Consider the following 16330-nt stretch of genomic DNA (forward strand, 5'->3'; position numbering starts at 1 on the left):
CACTTTAACTTGGTTTTAACAAGTAGGCATTTGAGCTACTGTTGCTTTCCGATCTTCTCAAACTAGTCTGCTTATTCCACTTTGATTGCTGAATCAACCAGACATTTTCATCCACACAACTGCCGCTCACCGGATGTATTCTCCCCTTTTTTTGGACCACTCCCTGAAAACCCTACAGACAGATGTGCATGAAAATCAGCAGATTCTGAAAATACTTAGGGCCCGTTTCCACTAGAGCGAATCCGCATGCGTTCTCTGCATGCGGCTTTGCATAACCAATACAAGTGGATGGGCCTGTTTCCACTTGTCAGTTTTTTCCTGCGTTTTTCTGTGCAGGATTTTTCTGCACGGTAGAGCCTGCAGAATTCGCCTGCGTGAGGAATGCAGGCGATTCGCAGGCTATGTATTTAACAGGGAAAACGCACATGCGTTTTTTGCTGCGATTTCGCATGCGAATTCGCATGAAAACTAATGTAAATTGAACCAGGCAGTGACATGGTTAAATTCGCATATACCCTGCCTATGCGAAATCGCGGCAAAAAACGCACGCGGAATCGCATCCGCATGCGATTTCGTCAGCGGTGGAATCCCGGCGATTCGCACCGCACTAGTGGAAACGAGCCCTAAGACCAGTATGTCTGGAACCATGGCATGTTCAAAGTCACTTAAAGGGGTTCTGTGACTCTTTTTCGGATTGCAATTTAAATGAATTGCACTATCACCACAGTAATATAGTATTGTTCCCCCCTTGATATTACAACAATAGATATCAACAGACAAATAGGGGTTTTCTTGGAAACAAATGTTCTCTATTTATTCTTCATTCATAAAGTCTTCAAATTGCGGACATGTTGTATGGATAAAAATTCAGAGTTCCAAATCACATATAAGACTGCCTGACACGTGTTTCACGGCCAAAAGACGCTTCCTCAGAGGCACACTGTATACAAACATCCAATAGGCTAAAGTCAAAAGATACCGCAATCTATATATTATGAAGAAAAAACTCTCAACGTCGATTCCATGTATCCATGGACTAGAGAAGGTTACTAGTCCATGGATACATGGAATCAACGCTAAGAGTTTTTTCTTCATAATATACAGATTGCGGTATCTTTTGACTTTGGCCTATTGGATGTTTGTATACAGTGTGCATCTGAGGTAGCGGCTTTTGACCGTGAAACACGTGTCAGGCAGTCTTATATGTGATTTGGAACTCTGAATTTGTATCCATATGACATGTCTGCAATTTGAAGACTTTATGAATAAAGAATAAATAGAGAATATTTGTTTCCAAGAAAACCCCTATTGTTTGTCTGTTGATATCTATAATTTAAATGAATTGATATGTTCCCTTAATAAGTACAAATCTTTTTTTACCTCTCTTGTGTTGAAAAAGCTGTGCGGTCTCTTTCCAGCTCCTTTCTAATTATTCGTCTTGTTAAACGAATATTGTGCTGCAGGAAGAGGCAGACTAACAGCAGCAGTTCCTCCGTGCCTTTTCCTCCCCCCGCTGTCACGTCATCATTGACCTTTGCGCATGCTCCAGACAGCAGGGGAGGGAAAGACGAGGAAGAACAGCTACTGTTAGTCTGCCTCTTCCTGCAGCACAATATTCATCTTGTTAGACGAATAATTAGAAAGAAGCTGGAGAGAGACAGCACAGCTTTTTCAACACGAGAGGTAAAAAAAGATTTGTACATATTAAAACAAACATATCAATTCATTTAAATTGCAATAAGAAAAAGGGCCACAGAACCCCTTTAAATCCTTTCTTCCACATTCTTATGAACTTCAGCAACTTGTCTTCACCACGTCTAGATGCCTAAATGCCCGAGTGCATTGAGTTGCTGCCATGTTATTGGCCAATATGCTATTTGTGTGAACAAGCAATTCAACTGGTGTACCTAATATAGGCCTGGAGCACACCAGAGGAGTTTTTCTGAGCGTTTTGAGTTTTTTAATCTGCTGCTAATGTTATCCTATGTGTCTGTGCACACTGGAGCAATGAGGTTTTGTAAAAAAAACCCATAGCATTACATTGAGAAGAGCTTTTGAAACCTCTAAAAGCTCTTCCCAATGTAATGCTATGGGGTTTTTTACAAAACCTCATTGCTCCAGTGTGCACAGACACATAGGATAACATTAGCAGCAGATTTAAAAACTCAAAACGCTCAGGCTAAGTTCACAGTAGGATGTTAAAGTCGCGCGTTAAAACAGCATTTAACGCAGAATAACTCACTGCAATGAAAAATCAATGCCCTGTTCACAGTGCACACGTTGCGTTGGTGTCTAACGCTGCACGTTAAGTAAAAGTACTGCATGCAGTGCGTTATACACATTATTAGCTGCGTTGGACTGTTTGCACATGCTCAGTAATGACTTGGAAGCATACTTTTCATTGCCTGTATTTTTTACTGTATCTGCTGTATGCGACGGTAACGCTGCGTTGCCACTTTTTGGGCACGTTGCGTTGTAAGCTTGCGGTGCGACTTTAACGTGGCATCAAAACGCAACGTCCCACTGTGAATCTAGCCTCAGAAAAACTCCTCTGGTGTGCACCAGGCCATAGTGGCCATTAAGTGTAGATTGTAATGCACATTTTGTAAACTAACAATTTTGAAGCAATCTGAGAAGAATTTAAAACAATAGTTTCAATTTTTTAAAATAAGTAGCTTCAATCAATGCAATAATTTATTTTTCATCTTTGCCATTTGAGAAATGATTATAGGTGATCCGAACAATCAAAAGTAATCATTAATTCTTAAAGTTGGATACAACTCTGATAAAACATTCAACAAAAATGTGTTTTCCTACTTTCTATTACCCATACGGTTGTCATATTTGCTTTTTTTTTTACATACATAATATTGTCGGTTTTGTTGCATAGCTGCTGTATTTATACCATATATTAAAATCTATCTAGTGATCCGATAAAAGCAGAGAGAACTCAGTTTCAGCACTTTGCTGAAGTTTACATTCTTTTATCAGACACATTTAGTAAACAAAAGATAATGTTATCGCCTCTTTAGATAAGGCCAGAAGCTTTACACTGAAGCACAAAGTGCTGTGTTTAACTGTTTGAATGCCGTTCTGCTACATTTTTTTCTCTGTGGTAGTAGCTTTAAGGCTGTAAACAATTCTTTTAGAGCAAAGAAGAAATTCCGAATTTCAATACCACTTTAACTTTTCATATTGCTTTTACATGGAAGTGATTAGTATATCGATCGCTTTAACCTATGCTCTTCATCTTAATGTGTGTTGCCAGCAATACATTTCCTTGAAAGATGCACGTGTTTATGTGGAAGTGATACAAGAAATAATTGTGCTCACAGACGGTGTTGATAAGGAATTGTTCCTAGCAGGGGCATAACAGTTTGAGAATATATAATGTTGACAGGTCTCCAGCAGGGATGGTTAATCGGTGACGGGATGTCCTGCCGCACAGTCCCATGTTACTGACATGGAATTAATGTGCTCCAACCAGAGTCACTGTGATCCCGCTCATCCAGGGAAAGTAAATTATTATAATTGAGTTCAGAGCCAAGAGGAACCGTTAGGTGAGGTAACAAAGACAAAGCATGCAGGAAATTACCATACGCCACAACTCAGCGGTAGTCTCTGATTCAGCTGTCACTGGGATTTGAGTAATCTTGCAGGCATGTCTTCATTAAGCTCGTCGGCATTGTTCGTTTTGGTTATGTTCTGGGACTTGACAGGTTCACTTTAAAGTTCAGGATGTTCCTGGAAGGACTGGTCAACCTCAATATGCAGAAGACACCAGGACCAGAGCCAGATCCAACCTTCGGCTATGTAGAGGCAGGGAAAGCGAAAATATATACAGTGCAGGGATAGGATGATTATGTATGTAATGCCACAGTGCAAGGTACTGAAATTCCTAGGCACAAAGTAGATACATTCCCCCCCTAGAGATCCCTCTTGTAGGCTTCAAAACCTGTATGTGCAGGCTCAGTGCGCAGGAAGATACAGAGGGATGCTCTCAGTGGATTCATTCAAAAAGTTGTCTTTATTATATAAAAGCAACAGCCATTGAACAGCAAGTTACGCTCACATTAGGTGTTTCCTATGCCAGTTAGGACCCTCTTCAGATAAAACACTTCCCACCCTTATGGTACTACATGTAATACTTGCGATCACTGTATGACTGCCCGCTCTCGTCCCGACTAGTTTCGGCCTTCCGCCATCATCAGGGGATACCCAAGGGTGGGAAGTGTTTTATCCAAAGACGGTCCTAGCTGGCATAGGACCCTCCAAATGTGAGTGTAACTTGGCACGACTGCTGTGTTTTTTCTGAGAGATCAGAAGCTATCATATTGGGGCGCCTCTACATTACTATCTACTAGGGATAGGACGATTACCCTTCCTTCTGTTCAGTATAGGTATAGACTCTGGAGACTTTTGCCTACATGAGTTGATGATTTGATTTTCAGCTTCAATCTAGTTGCATGTATATTAAAAATTGGGTTTTCCATTTCTATGAATTTGTGTGCATCACTTCACATAAAATCTTCAGGTATAAAGATGCTAAATATTGTGTTGAGCCTGGTACACATTTTCAATTATGATTGGCCAATCACTGTCCAATTTTACCATCTCCATGTAGTATGAGGGTTTACCTAAACAATCTGCTCATAGTATTCAATATATATTGACCCTCACACTATTTCAGGGGTCTCAAACTCTTGGGCTGCGAGCCATTTGCGGCCCTCGATACAGTATTTTGTGGCCCGCGCCGGCAATACCTTCTTACTAGTTCGCTTCAGTGCTCCCAAGTAATCCGCCGCATCCCCGCCACTAAACGAGGGCTGCAGAGCCCCCAAATCGCCCGGGGGGCAATCCGCCGGCATTTCCTGGAAAGGGGCAGAGCTTTCAGCTTCAGCTCTGCCCCTCCTGACGTCAATCGTGATGCATCGCCGCCTCTGCCCGCTCCTCTCACTCTTCCTTCACAGAGAGGGGCGGGGAGAGGCGCAATGCGCCACAATTGATGTCAGGAGGGGCAGGGCTGAAGCTGAAAGCTCTGCCCCTTCCAGGAAATGCCGGCGGATTGCCCCCCGGGCGATTTGGGGGCCCTGCAGCCCTCGTTTTGCGGCGGGGACACTTGTAATGGGAGCACTGAAGCGATTGACTTTTTTTGTGAAATCCCTTATGCGGCCCGGCCCCATCCTGACTTTGCCTCCTGCGGCCCCCAGGTAAATTTGAGTTTGAGACCCCTGCACTATATAGAGGTGGTAAAATCGGTCAGTGATTGGCCAATCATAATTGAAAGTGTAGCAGGCTTTACGCATGTTATCTGATATGTACTTTATCTTTAAAGCCTGGTACACCCATCCAAATTTGATTGGCTAATGATTGGCCAAATTAACCACTTGCATATAGTATGAGACCTAACCTTAACTACACAATCTGTTCATAGTATTGAAAATCTTTCTGCCCTCATACTACATGGAAGTGGTAAAGTTGATTAGCCGGCCAATCAAAATTGGTTGTGTGTACACACCCTAAGATCATTTCCTTAAACATGCCTTGTTTAGGTGATGTAATCTTCTGTCATCCATCATAGCTCGGAATAAGTAGCATGCTTGTCAGTAACAGCCCCACTTTGACATCTTGTCAATGTTCTAAGACATGGCTGAAGTCCAGTGCATCCCCCTCTCATCCTCCTGTGATCAGACATTGAGTGAATATTATTTATTTTTAGTTCTATAACTTTGCATCAGACTGTCACAGTTGCAGTTTAGAATCCACACATCCAGAATCCACACGACCCTTTTAACGTTCCTGCTGCAAAACCTTATCTCAAGCTGTCTCTCGCTGTTTCTTTGCTGTTTAACGTGAACCTGAGATGGTTCACTAGCGCTTATTTATACTTCCTCCAGCCCCTTGAGCATTGTGGCCTCCATTCCTATCCTCTTCGACCCCTCTATTAAGCCGCTTTGACTCCCAGTAATCCGGGCAGTTGCGGCCTTCTGCGCATGCGCAGCTCAGCCGCACGCGCACCCCTCATCACGCTCCAGGGTATGGGAGCATGTTGGGGTGCCCACATGGCTGACCCGCGCATGCCTAGAAGACCTCGACTGGCGGAGACTGACCGGATTACCAGGAGTTGTAGCGCCAGAAGAGGGACTGAAGAGGACAGCAAGGAGGCCACGATACTCATGGGGCTGGAGGAAGCCCCAGGTAAATATAAGTGCCACTGTACCAGTCAACCGACTTTGACTAATTTAGTCGTCAAGGTCAAAGAAGCTATTTTGCGTAGACAACAACTCAAGTATTTTAACTCTTCCTGTACTGTAAAACAGAAAGGGACTTTACCTGATTTGGTAGTAGGACTAGTATCATATGTGTATATGTTTATCTCATCATGTTACATTTCACTTCAGGCTCACTTAAATCTAAAAGTTGGACGAAAACAGTTTCCAGGAAGATTTTCTCTTTCCCTTCTGCGATATCCCTGTGGAAAAAGTACAATTCGGCTTAAAACTCTAGTTCAGTAGAGTAAGTCATAGAAGGAAGGCAGCTGAGGTCATCCACCACTTTCATTTAACTCTAGTGGAGCCCAGTGCAGAGATCTCTGCAGCTGAGCTTCACCAACCATTCTGAAGCAGTTTTTGCCTCCCTGCTGGATTTTTCATTTACAGTATTTACAGAGAGTATACAGCAGGAAGAGAGGAATCTCGCCGCTTGAGTCCATCAGGGATAGAAGAAACCAGTGGGTGGTTAAGCCAACTTGCATACCCTGAAAAGCAGAATGTATCAGTTGTGCGTGGGCTTAGCTCTCAGTAAATATCTCCATTTGGTTTCTGGGACTAACATCGAACAAAGGCAACTGTGTTGTATCGGCTTAATTGTCATGGGAAATACCTAAATGTCTCATCCCTAAATATCACCATCAGAGTCTTCACTAAAATACCTAACACTAGCGAAAAATTGACGTGCAGTAAAATATATCAAGCAACAATGTTTCCATTACAGCAGAGACCATAAACGAACGTGACACGTGAGGAAGGGCTCTGCCTGAAATGTTGTGTGTGTTACCTTGTTGCTGCAATACAGCTTGTTGCTGAACACAGCCTTTGAGTGCCGTGTCCTTTTGTCGTTTATTATGCAGCAGCCACCATGAAGAACTAATTATTACACCGCAATTCATTTGGGTTCATGACTTCCACTACGATTTAGCTGGAGTGCTTAACTTAGTGGCTGAATGGTGTAATGGTTAAGGGCTCTGCCTCTGTCACGGGAGACCAGGCTTCAAATCTCGGCTCTGCCTGTTCAGTAAGCCAGCACCTATTTAGCAGGAGACCTTAGGCAAGTCTCCCTAACACTGCTACTGCCTATAGAGCGCGTCCTAGTGGCTGCAGCTCTGGAGCTTTGAGTCCGCCAGGAGAAAAGCGCTATATAAGTGTTTGTCTTTGTCTTTTTAGTGGCAGATTGGATGTTGGTGCTTGGCTACTATATAGCCAAAGCACCTTTGCACAATCAAAAGAGAGGTCTGCACACAGTCTTGTTCAGGAACAATATACAGGTCCTTCTCAAAAAATTTGCATATTGTGATAAAGTTCATTCTTTTCTGTAATGTACTGATAAACATTAGACTTTCATATATTTTAGATTCAAATACACACAACTGAAGTAGTTCAAGCCTTTTATTGTTTTAATATTGATGATTTTGGCATACAGCTCATGAAAACCCAAAATTCTTATCTCAAAAAATTAGCATATTTCATCCGACCAATAAAAGAAAAGTGTTTTTAAAACAAAAAAAGTCAACCTTCAAATAATTATGTTCAGTTATGCCCTCAATACTTGGTTGGGAATCCTTTTGCAGAAATGACTGCTTCAATGCGGCGTGGCATGGAGGCAATCAGCCTGTGGCACTGCCCAGGTGTTATGGAGGCCCAGGATGCTTCGATAGTGGCCTTAAGCTCATCCAGAGTGTTGGGTCTTGCGTGTCTCAACTTTCTCTTCACAATATCCCACAGATTCTCTATGGGGTTCAGGTCATGAGAGCTGGCAGGCCAATTGAGCACAGTAATACCATGGTCAGTAAACCATTTACCAGTGGTTTTGGCACTGTGAGCAGGTGCCAGGTCATGCTGAAAAATGAAATCATCATCTCCATAAAGCTTTTCAGCAGATGGAAGCATGAAGTGCTCCAAAGTCTCCTGATAGCTAGCCTGCCCTTGATAAAACACAGTGGACCAACACCAGCAGCTGACATGGCACCCCAGACCATCACTGACTGTGGGTACTTGACACTGGACTTCAGGCATTTTGGCATTTCCCTCTCTCCAGTCTTCCTCCAGACTCTGGCACCTTGATTTCCGAATGACATGCAAAAGTTGCTGTCACCCGAAAAAAGTACTTTGGACCACGGAGCAACAGTCCAGTGCTGCTTCTCTGTAGCCCAGGTCAGGCGTTTCTGCCGCTGTTTCTAGTTCAAAAGTGGCTTGACCTGGGGAATGCGGCACCTGTAGCCCATTTCCTGCACACGCCTGTACACAGTGGCTCTGGATGTTTCTACTCCAGACTCAGTCCATTGCTTCAGGTCTGGAAACGGTCCTTCTCCACAATCTTCCACAGGGTCCGGTCACCTCTTCTCATTGTGCAGCGTTTTCTGCCACACTTTTTCCTTCCCACAGACTTCCCACTGCCTTATTACAGCACTCTGGGAACAGCCTATTCGTTCAGAAATGTCTTTCTGTGTCTTACCCTCTTGCTTGAGGGTGTCAATGATGGTCTTCTGGACAGCAGTCAGGTCGGCAGTCTTACCCATGATTGCACTTTTGACTAATGAACCAGGCTGGGAGTTTTTAAAAGCCTCAGGAATCTTTTGCAGGTGTTTAGAGTTAATTAGTTGATTCAGATGATTAGGTTAATAGCTCGTTTAGAGAACCTTTTCATGATATGCTAATTTTTTGAGATAGGAATTTTGGGTTTTCATGAACTGTATGCCAAAATCATCAATATTAAAACAATAAAAGGCTTGAACTACTTCAGTTGTGTGTAATGAATCTAAAATATATGAAAGTCTAATGTTTATCAGTACATTACAGAAAAGAATGAACTTTATCACAATATGCTAATTTTTTTAGAAGGACCTGTACTCCTTTATTGCTCCAACACACGTCCCAATATCTGACCGTCACAGCTGACGATCGTTTCAGGGCCACATAGGTCCCCCCCCAAGGACCTATGTTGCCTCAAAATGATCGGCTTTTACTTGCTTCCAGGGATGAGCAGAAACTACGCCAGTGCGAATTTACGCATCGTAGTTCGCATCTACGCATCGTAGTTCATAGGCGAAGTTTCAAACCTATGCTTACGAATTTACGCGTAGCGAAGTACCGCTACGCGTAGCTTACGCCCACTATGCGTAGTTAACATGTGTATTGCGTAGTGAACTACGAATGCGTTACTCGCGTCTAATTTTCCGCATACGATTGTATGCATACAAATTTACGCATTGGAAAGGGGAATGTACGCATAGAAGGGTTCTTAGTATATGCATTTATAAAGAAATTCATGCGTACAATTTTCTGCATACGGGCATAAGTATCTGCATACACTAAGATTCACACTACGCGTAATTGCGTATTTTAACGCGTATTCTACGAAATGCATACGAAGCGAATATTTGTTTTTGAAGCCGTAGTTTGGCGAAGCGTAATTGCGTAAAACTACGCGTATTTCCAGCGTAGCGAAGTTGGCTGACTACGACCATCCCTGCTTGCTTTCATCTCGCAATTACGACATTCTGCCACAAAAGTTGAAACCTAGAATTCTGCAAAATCCATAAGCTCATTGTGGTCATGTGACTACTCCAAGCTATACCAACCAGCAAGCTTTTCTTACAAAGTCTGGTGTACCATAATCCAGGCTACGCAGTTGCCATGTGTTTATCCGTGAGTGTATTTAGTTATTTGGCTATTTTTACCCTTTCAGTTATTTAGTTATATCCAATGTAATAATAAAGCATTGTACATCTTTTGCAGAGAGAATGTTTTCATGCTTATTGGACCTGATTTTGTTTACCAATTAGTTGTATCTGCAGATAATGAAATCTAGGAAGCATACAAAGAAGTGCAATTTGAATTGGAGAGGTTTTTTTTGGCAGTATTGTGAACTTGTAGCAATATGCAGATAATTGTTTTGCTCTTAGAGCTCCTGGTAGCCAGTGAACATTCTTTCCAATGGATGTCATCAGTTTGAAATTGCATTCTAATAAAAAAAGATGTATTTTCAATTACTCGGATAACTGAAATTGTCAACAGCTGAATCGTTTTATAAATTTTACATGTTAATAAGTGTACATACCATATAGGAGAAAAAGATTAAGAATTTGAGAGGCAATTATGCTACTGTGCAGGGGTCTTAGGGTACACAATAAATAGATATTGCAAAATGTAAAACTACACAAAAACTACAGCCAGTATTGTGTGACGTCTCATATTTTGAGAGATTTAAAGGCAGGCGCGCATTTACATTACTAGAGGCTATAGGTACAGATGCTCTGGCACCCTAGACGTTGCCCTCCATGAACCTACAAACCCCTGCTGAACTGCACCGCAAGTGTGCTGGCTGTCATTTCTCCCTTGTCACTATCACCAGCTGTCACTTCACCCTTACTTCCCTTGCCCATCATAGGTACCTACAGGTGTCCCCTGACATTAGGTGGCAAGAGGTACCCTCCATATTAAGTAGCTATTGGTGCCCACTTCCCCCAAATTAAGGGAAATCTCATTAGTGGAGTACAGACACCCAGGTGAGTAACCTCCTCAATTATGCTCTGCTTAGGATTTTGCATAGGGAAGGAGGAAGGGAGGCACTAGGGGAGTGCAGTGAGACACCTTTCCATCATCAGGCACCTGTAAGCACATGCCTACAGTGCCTTATGGTAAATCCGGCCCTGCTTAAAGGATGTTGGAGGTAAAAATAATCTAATGAGATAAACAGTTGTATCTCTTGTCCTTCTCCTAAAAATGACTTTTTTTAGATACCCCATGATTTTATTTCATATTTAAATCTATTTTTTAAGTTTTTACTGTTTCATTTTCTCTGCTCAATGACACATTCATTTAGAAGCCATTTACTGCAAGGAAAGTGTTTTATGGCTGGGTACAGTTTCTGTGCTGCATAACTGCTGTATTTCTATAAATCAATGTATCCAAGGGGAATGTGTCTTCTCCAGTGTACACTTTTGGCTTGTATTCAGCTGAGACACTGTTAGCAGTATTTATATTGTCTTGTTTGATTTCTTATCAGCTATTAATGTAATCACCTCCTCAAGTTTGGCAGCCCACTGAAGAAGAAAGTGCTGTGTTTAACTGTTTGAATGTTGTTCTGATACCAGTGCTTTTTTTTCTCTGGAAGTACCTTTTCTTGCTGTAAACAATCTTTTAGAGCAAAGAAGAAATGCTGAGTTTCATACCTATTTGACTGTTAAAATAAATGAAAAAAAACATGTTGCTGCTTTGCTTGCTTGTAGCTGTCCATGTGTTGATATAGACTTAAAGTGTACATGATCAGGGCGTACTAATGGGTAGTTGGCCTTGCAACATGCTTGAACTAAGAACAGGGGGCTATGACACTAGATTTCAGATCTGGAACAAACGTTGTCGCTTTTATTGTCTTTCTGCAGGCTTGACTTGGAAAGATGATTACACTCAACATATCATTGCAAAGGAGCTTTCAAATCTCCGTAAAATCTACAGCAGGCCACTGGAATCCCTTCCATCTGCATCTGAACTTCCCAGCTCTTCCAGGTAATCAGATCAATATCTGAAAAGCTCAGCTACATATTTTTTTCTTGAAATGATAGTATTGGATAATCTAGAAAGGGGCTAGATTACTGAGGCCTAACCCAGTGCCCACAACATGTTAGCTGTATACACTGGCATGTTAATTGATTAAAGAAATAGTTGGACTTCTTTAAGCTTGTGTGAGTGTAGAGCAGATTTTTTTTGGATACCTATAATCATGTATGGAAGTATCTGTGATTATAAACCGAATGTAATGATCTACACTCAATAGTGATGAGCTTGAATTTTACATAATAGTAATTTTGCAATGCATTTCAAAATTACGATGCAAAACCTTAATGCAAAATTTCAGACTACAGCAAAGTTAATTTCATATGTAATCAAAATTATGACCTGCAATTTTGCAATGAACCATCATTTTGCGAACAGATAACTTTCTCATGCCTTTTTCAATGCATTTCACGTGATTTTAATGCATCTACATGAAAAAAAAATTATGCCTCAGACTTCAGTGCATTTATTTTTGAGTTCTCATATGCAAAAAATGTGTTGTCTTAAGCTTCACAGACTTCAATACATTTGCACAAAATGAGACAAAATTAAGCAAAATTAAGATAACATATGAAATCGTAATTTTGGAAATTATGCAAAAATTTGCGAAACCGATTTTTGCTCTTTTGGCGATCTAATTCCAAATTTCAATGGCAAAAAGACAGCTAAAGGGTAAAAACATTCATCTCATCGACATTAGTAATAAGTGAAATCGCCTATGTAAATGAAATAACAAAGAAAACAAAATTTGATGCTCATTAAATCCTAATTCATTAACATTAAAGGAGTGTATAAGGAGTGTACTATACATGGTCTTAAATCTGCCACTGTTGCTCAATTATCTCCCTCTATTATCCAGGACTAGAAATTGGGTTCAGAGCCCATTGTGACTTTAACCTCTCCCGGACTGACACAGTATGAATCTATGTCCAGCAGGTGGTGCTGCCGCCCTGACTGGACTTAGACTCTACGTTGCATTGACCGCATGTCCCCGCCGATCTGGCTGCTCTGTCCGCGCCGCAATTCGCTCACCCTGCCGTCTCTATGACGGCAGAGCTCTGTGAGCAGGTCAGGAGCCATTTTCATTGGCTCCTGGTCCTGTCATCACTGTAAGCCAATCCCATTGGCTTACATTGATTGACAGGGTCAGGAGCCAATGAAAGCGGCTCCTTACTGGCGCACAGCGCTCTGCCGTCATAGAGACAGCAAAGAGACGAGCCTGTGACTGGCGGGAGCGGCGGATTTTTTGCGGCAATTTGTCGGGAAGTGGCGTTTTAATGTACCAGCAGCCTCTGGTACCAAAGCGGTTAAAAGTAGCGAACAACTAAAAATATAGATTTTTGTTTTTATTTAAAAATGAGATTCACAAGGCTCAACCATATTGCAATATGCTGGCCAATTGTGAGGCTGCCATTGGCACAGTTGTAGCAGTTTTCCATACTGGCTTATGGGTTTCGAAAGAAACCCCTGATCGGTTTGTTATTTGTCAAACAAAGGTTCTCTACTGGCCTATCATTACTTTTATCTAAAAAGAGGTTGGCCATACAGTATTTCGTTTTCTTTCCACTGGAGGCCAAAGCATGCAAATCAGTGCTGATTTGCCAATCTATGGGCTATGCCTATTAATGGGCTGATTTTTAGTTAGATATTACTGCTAAGATCATTAAGAGCAAAAACAAATATTGTAATGAATCAATTCATATCATTAAAGAATCCAATTTGCGATCATATCTAAACCAGTCGCCATCATATATGTGAAAAATCTGTCACGGCGGTTGAGCATTTCTTCAAGAAATCGATCGATAATACAACAGCTCAGGATCAATAAGGCCCAGTAGCTTATATGTATTCATGTATTCATACAATATGATCTCAATAAACTGATCAACTGATCAAAAATATGGTTCACTAAAAATTGAACCCTTAACCAGTGGCATAACTACAAATCATGGGCAGCATGGTGGCGTAGTGGTTAGCTCTTTCGCCTTGCATCGCTGGGTCCCTGGTTCGAATCCCAGCCAGGGCACTATCTGCAAAGAGTTTGTATGTCCTCTCCGTGTCTGCGTGGGTTTCCTCCGGGCACTCCGGTTTCCTCCCACATTCCAAAAACATACGGATAAGTTAATTGGCTCCCCCTAAAATTGGCCCTAGACTACAGTACTTACACGACATAATATATAGACATATGACAATGGTAGGGATTAGATTGTGAGCTCCTTTGAGGGACAGTTAGTGACAAGATATATATATATATATATATATATATATATATATATATATATATATATATATATACATACATACATATACACATATACATACACTGTACAGCGCTGCGTAATATGTTGGCGCTATATAAATACTAAATAATAATAATAATAATAATAATGGGGCCCCGCAGTAAAATTTGAAGGGGCCTCACAATGTCCTCACCCCTTACCTTGCCTATCCCTGGTCCATGGCACAATTCCTCCTTCCGGTTTGGAGGAAGTGCACGTAGAGAGGCTTGCATCATGTCCAATAGGACGCGTGCAAGCCATTTGGAGCACAGGCAGCGGAATTGTGGGTAAATAACCCCTTATCATCCAGCCGCACAGCTGCTTCAAGATTCCCTTTGCATCCAGTCAGGGACCTTCATAAAGTGAAACAGAGCTAGAATGATGCTATGACTGTTATTGTTTTATTTTATTTTACCCAATGAATGTAGCAACAGCTGACTACTTCATTACATTACAACATACTGAGGTTGGTGCTGCTTCTCACTTCACTTCTCCACTCTGTGATAGGCTGGCTCAGTGGCACACGATAAGGCTCCTCCCACCCACAGATGACACAATCTCTTAGCAGTCTTTGCAAAGGCAGAGAACTGTCAGGGCAGTTTTTTGGAAAAGGGACAACAAAACTTGGATTTTATGGCACAAGTGGTCAGTTTTTAGACTTTTTTTCCCTTCTACTTTGTTATAACGTCTGAAAGTGTAGGTGTTAATGTTACACCACAGGTTTGCTTTAACCGAAGGTAAGAATATTATCTACTAACACTAACATTATGCTAACAGCACAATAAAATAAGACTACTTGCTGAACAAAGAGGCAGTTGTAAACCTATAATAGTGACTCCACACCCTAATTTTGCATTTTGCTTCCCCAGCTGCAGTGATTGTAATCAGCAAAATTACGATTTAGCTACATTTTTGATACATTTTTGTAGTTACGCCTATACATAATTACAATTTGCAAACTAAATTGATTTCGCAGTCATTCGTAATTTCACATAAAAATGTGTGTAATTTTTGCGAAATTTCACATAATTTTGTGCCGTTTTTGGAGGTTAATAGCAAAGCCCCCATACATGCTACTGACACCAAAATTGCTACCTATGTTAAAGGGAATAGTGGGTACAAGGGAAACATTTTTTTTCCAAAAAGACCATAATAGTTTTTGAGAAAATCGATTTAAAAAAGGCAAAGAAAAATGGTTTTTAAATCTTAGAAAAATGACAGTTTAAAAACCATTTTCTCAAAAACTACAAGGTCTTTTTGAAAAACTCTTTTTTTTGACTTGTACCGAATATTCTCCTTAACATATGTACCAATTTTGGTAGCAATAGCATGTATGGGGGCTTTGTTATTGACCACCAAAGTCGACCCAAAACTTTGCGAAATTGCGTGGAAATGATGCGAAAAATTGAGCAAAATTATAAAATACTACTATTACATACGAAATCAATTACAATTTTACCTGAAATTTTGCATTACGATTACGATGCGTAAATGTGAATTTCAATGCTAAATTTCCCATGTGCAAAATTTCAGCCCATCACTACCCAGCTGCACTTCAGCTTATTGTGAGCTCCTGCAACCAAGTTGTTGAACAGCACAACTCCTGTTTTTCAATTAACAGATGATAATTCTTGGTTCTGTCTTCCAGGGGTCAGAAGTTAAGTCTCGAGGGTGACAGGAGTTATGAAACAGAAGCTAATAAGAACTTTGCCAAATCTTTTCACCGGTATCTCCAGTACCTCGGTATCCTACCGCAATCAGTGGCTCCAAGCTATTATCCAAGGACAAAGATTGAGAAGCCCCCAATGGAGGTATTTGCTGTTTAAATAATGTTGCTGATAGTGTTAAACAAGACAGCTATACAGTTTGTGTTTCTTTTTTTCTTTATCCTTTCACCCTACCTCTTTCTATGCTTCCCACCTTACAACTCAAACCAACCTAAAGTCCATTATTTACATATTTTACATGTGTCTAAACAGGTACCCACCCATCTTTCCAACAATATTTTTTTTCCTGCTATACTTATTCTCAACTTGGGGCCTGGCTTTGATGGACCTAAAGGCTCATACATACATCAGACTATAGTCTTTGGAAAATGAAAGATCACAGACCAATCTTACCACCCTTCATGTAGTATGAGAGCCATACCTTCACAGTCTTTTCTATGGAGCTGAACTCCCCATCAGAAAAAAAAATCTTTGTACAGCATTCTGTGTGTGC

At 41.1% G+C, this 16330-nt stretch overlaps 1 protein-coding gene across 5 annotated transcripts in view; it reads left to right on the forward strand.

The window, feature by feature from the left end:
* The window catches only part of PTPRN2 (protein tyrosine phosphatase receptor type N2), a 1331885-nt gene that overhangs the window by 380761 nt on the left and 934794 nt on the right, over positions 1–16330 (forward strand). For all 5 annotated transcript variants that reach the window (XM_068235852.1, XM_068235856.1, XM_068235855.1 and 2 more), the window contains 2 exons: positions 11660–11783; positions 15759–15921. In XM_068235852.1, the coding sequence (XP_068091953.1) occupies positions 11660–11783; positions 15759–15921 (287 nt within the window). The remainder of the gene's footprint in view (positions 1–11659; positions 11784–15758; positions 15922–16330) is intronic.

This window comes from Hyperolius riggenbachi, chromosome 5 (genome assembly GCF_040937935.1).
Source record: "Hyperolius riggenbachi isolate aHypRig1 chromosome 5, aHypRig1.pri, whole genome shotgun sequence".
NCBI classification, from domain to species: domain Eukaryota; kingdom Metazoa; phylum Chordata; class Amphibia; order Anura; family Hyperoliidae; genus Hyperolius; species Hyperolius riggenbachi.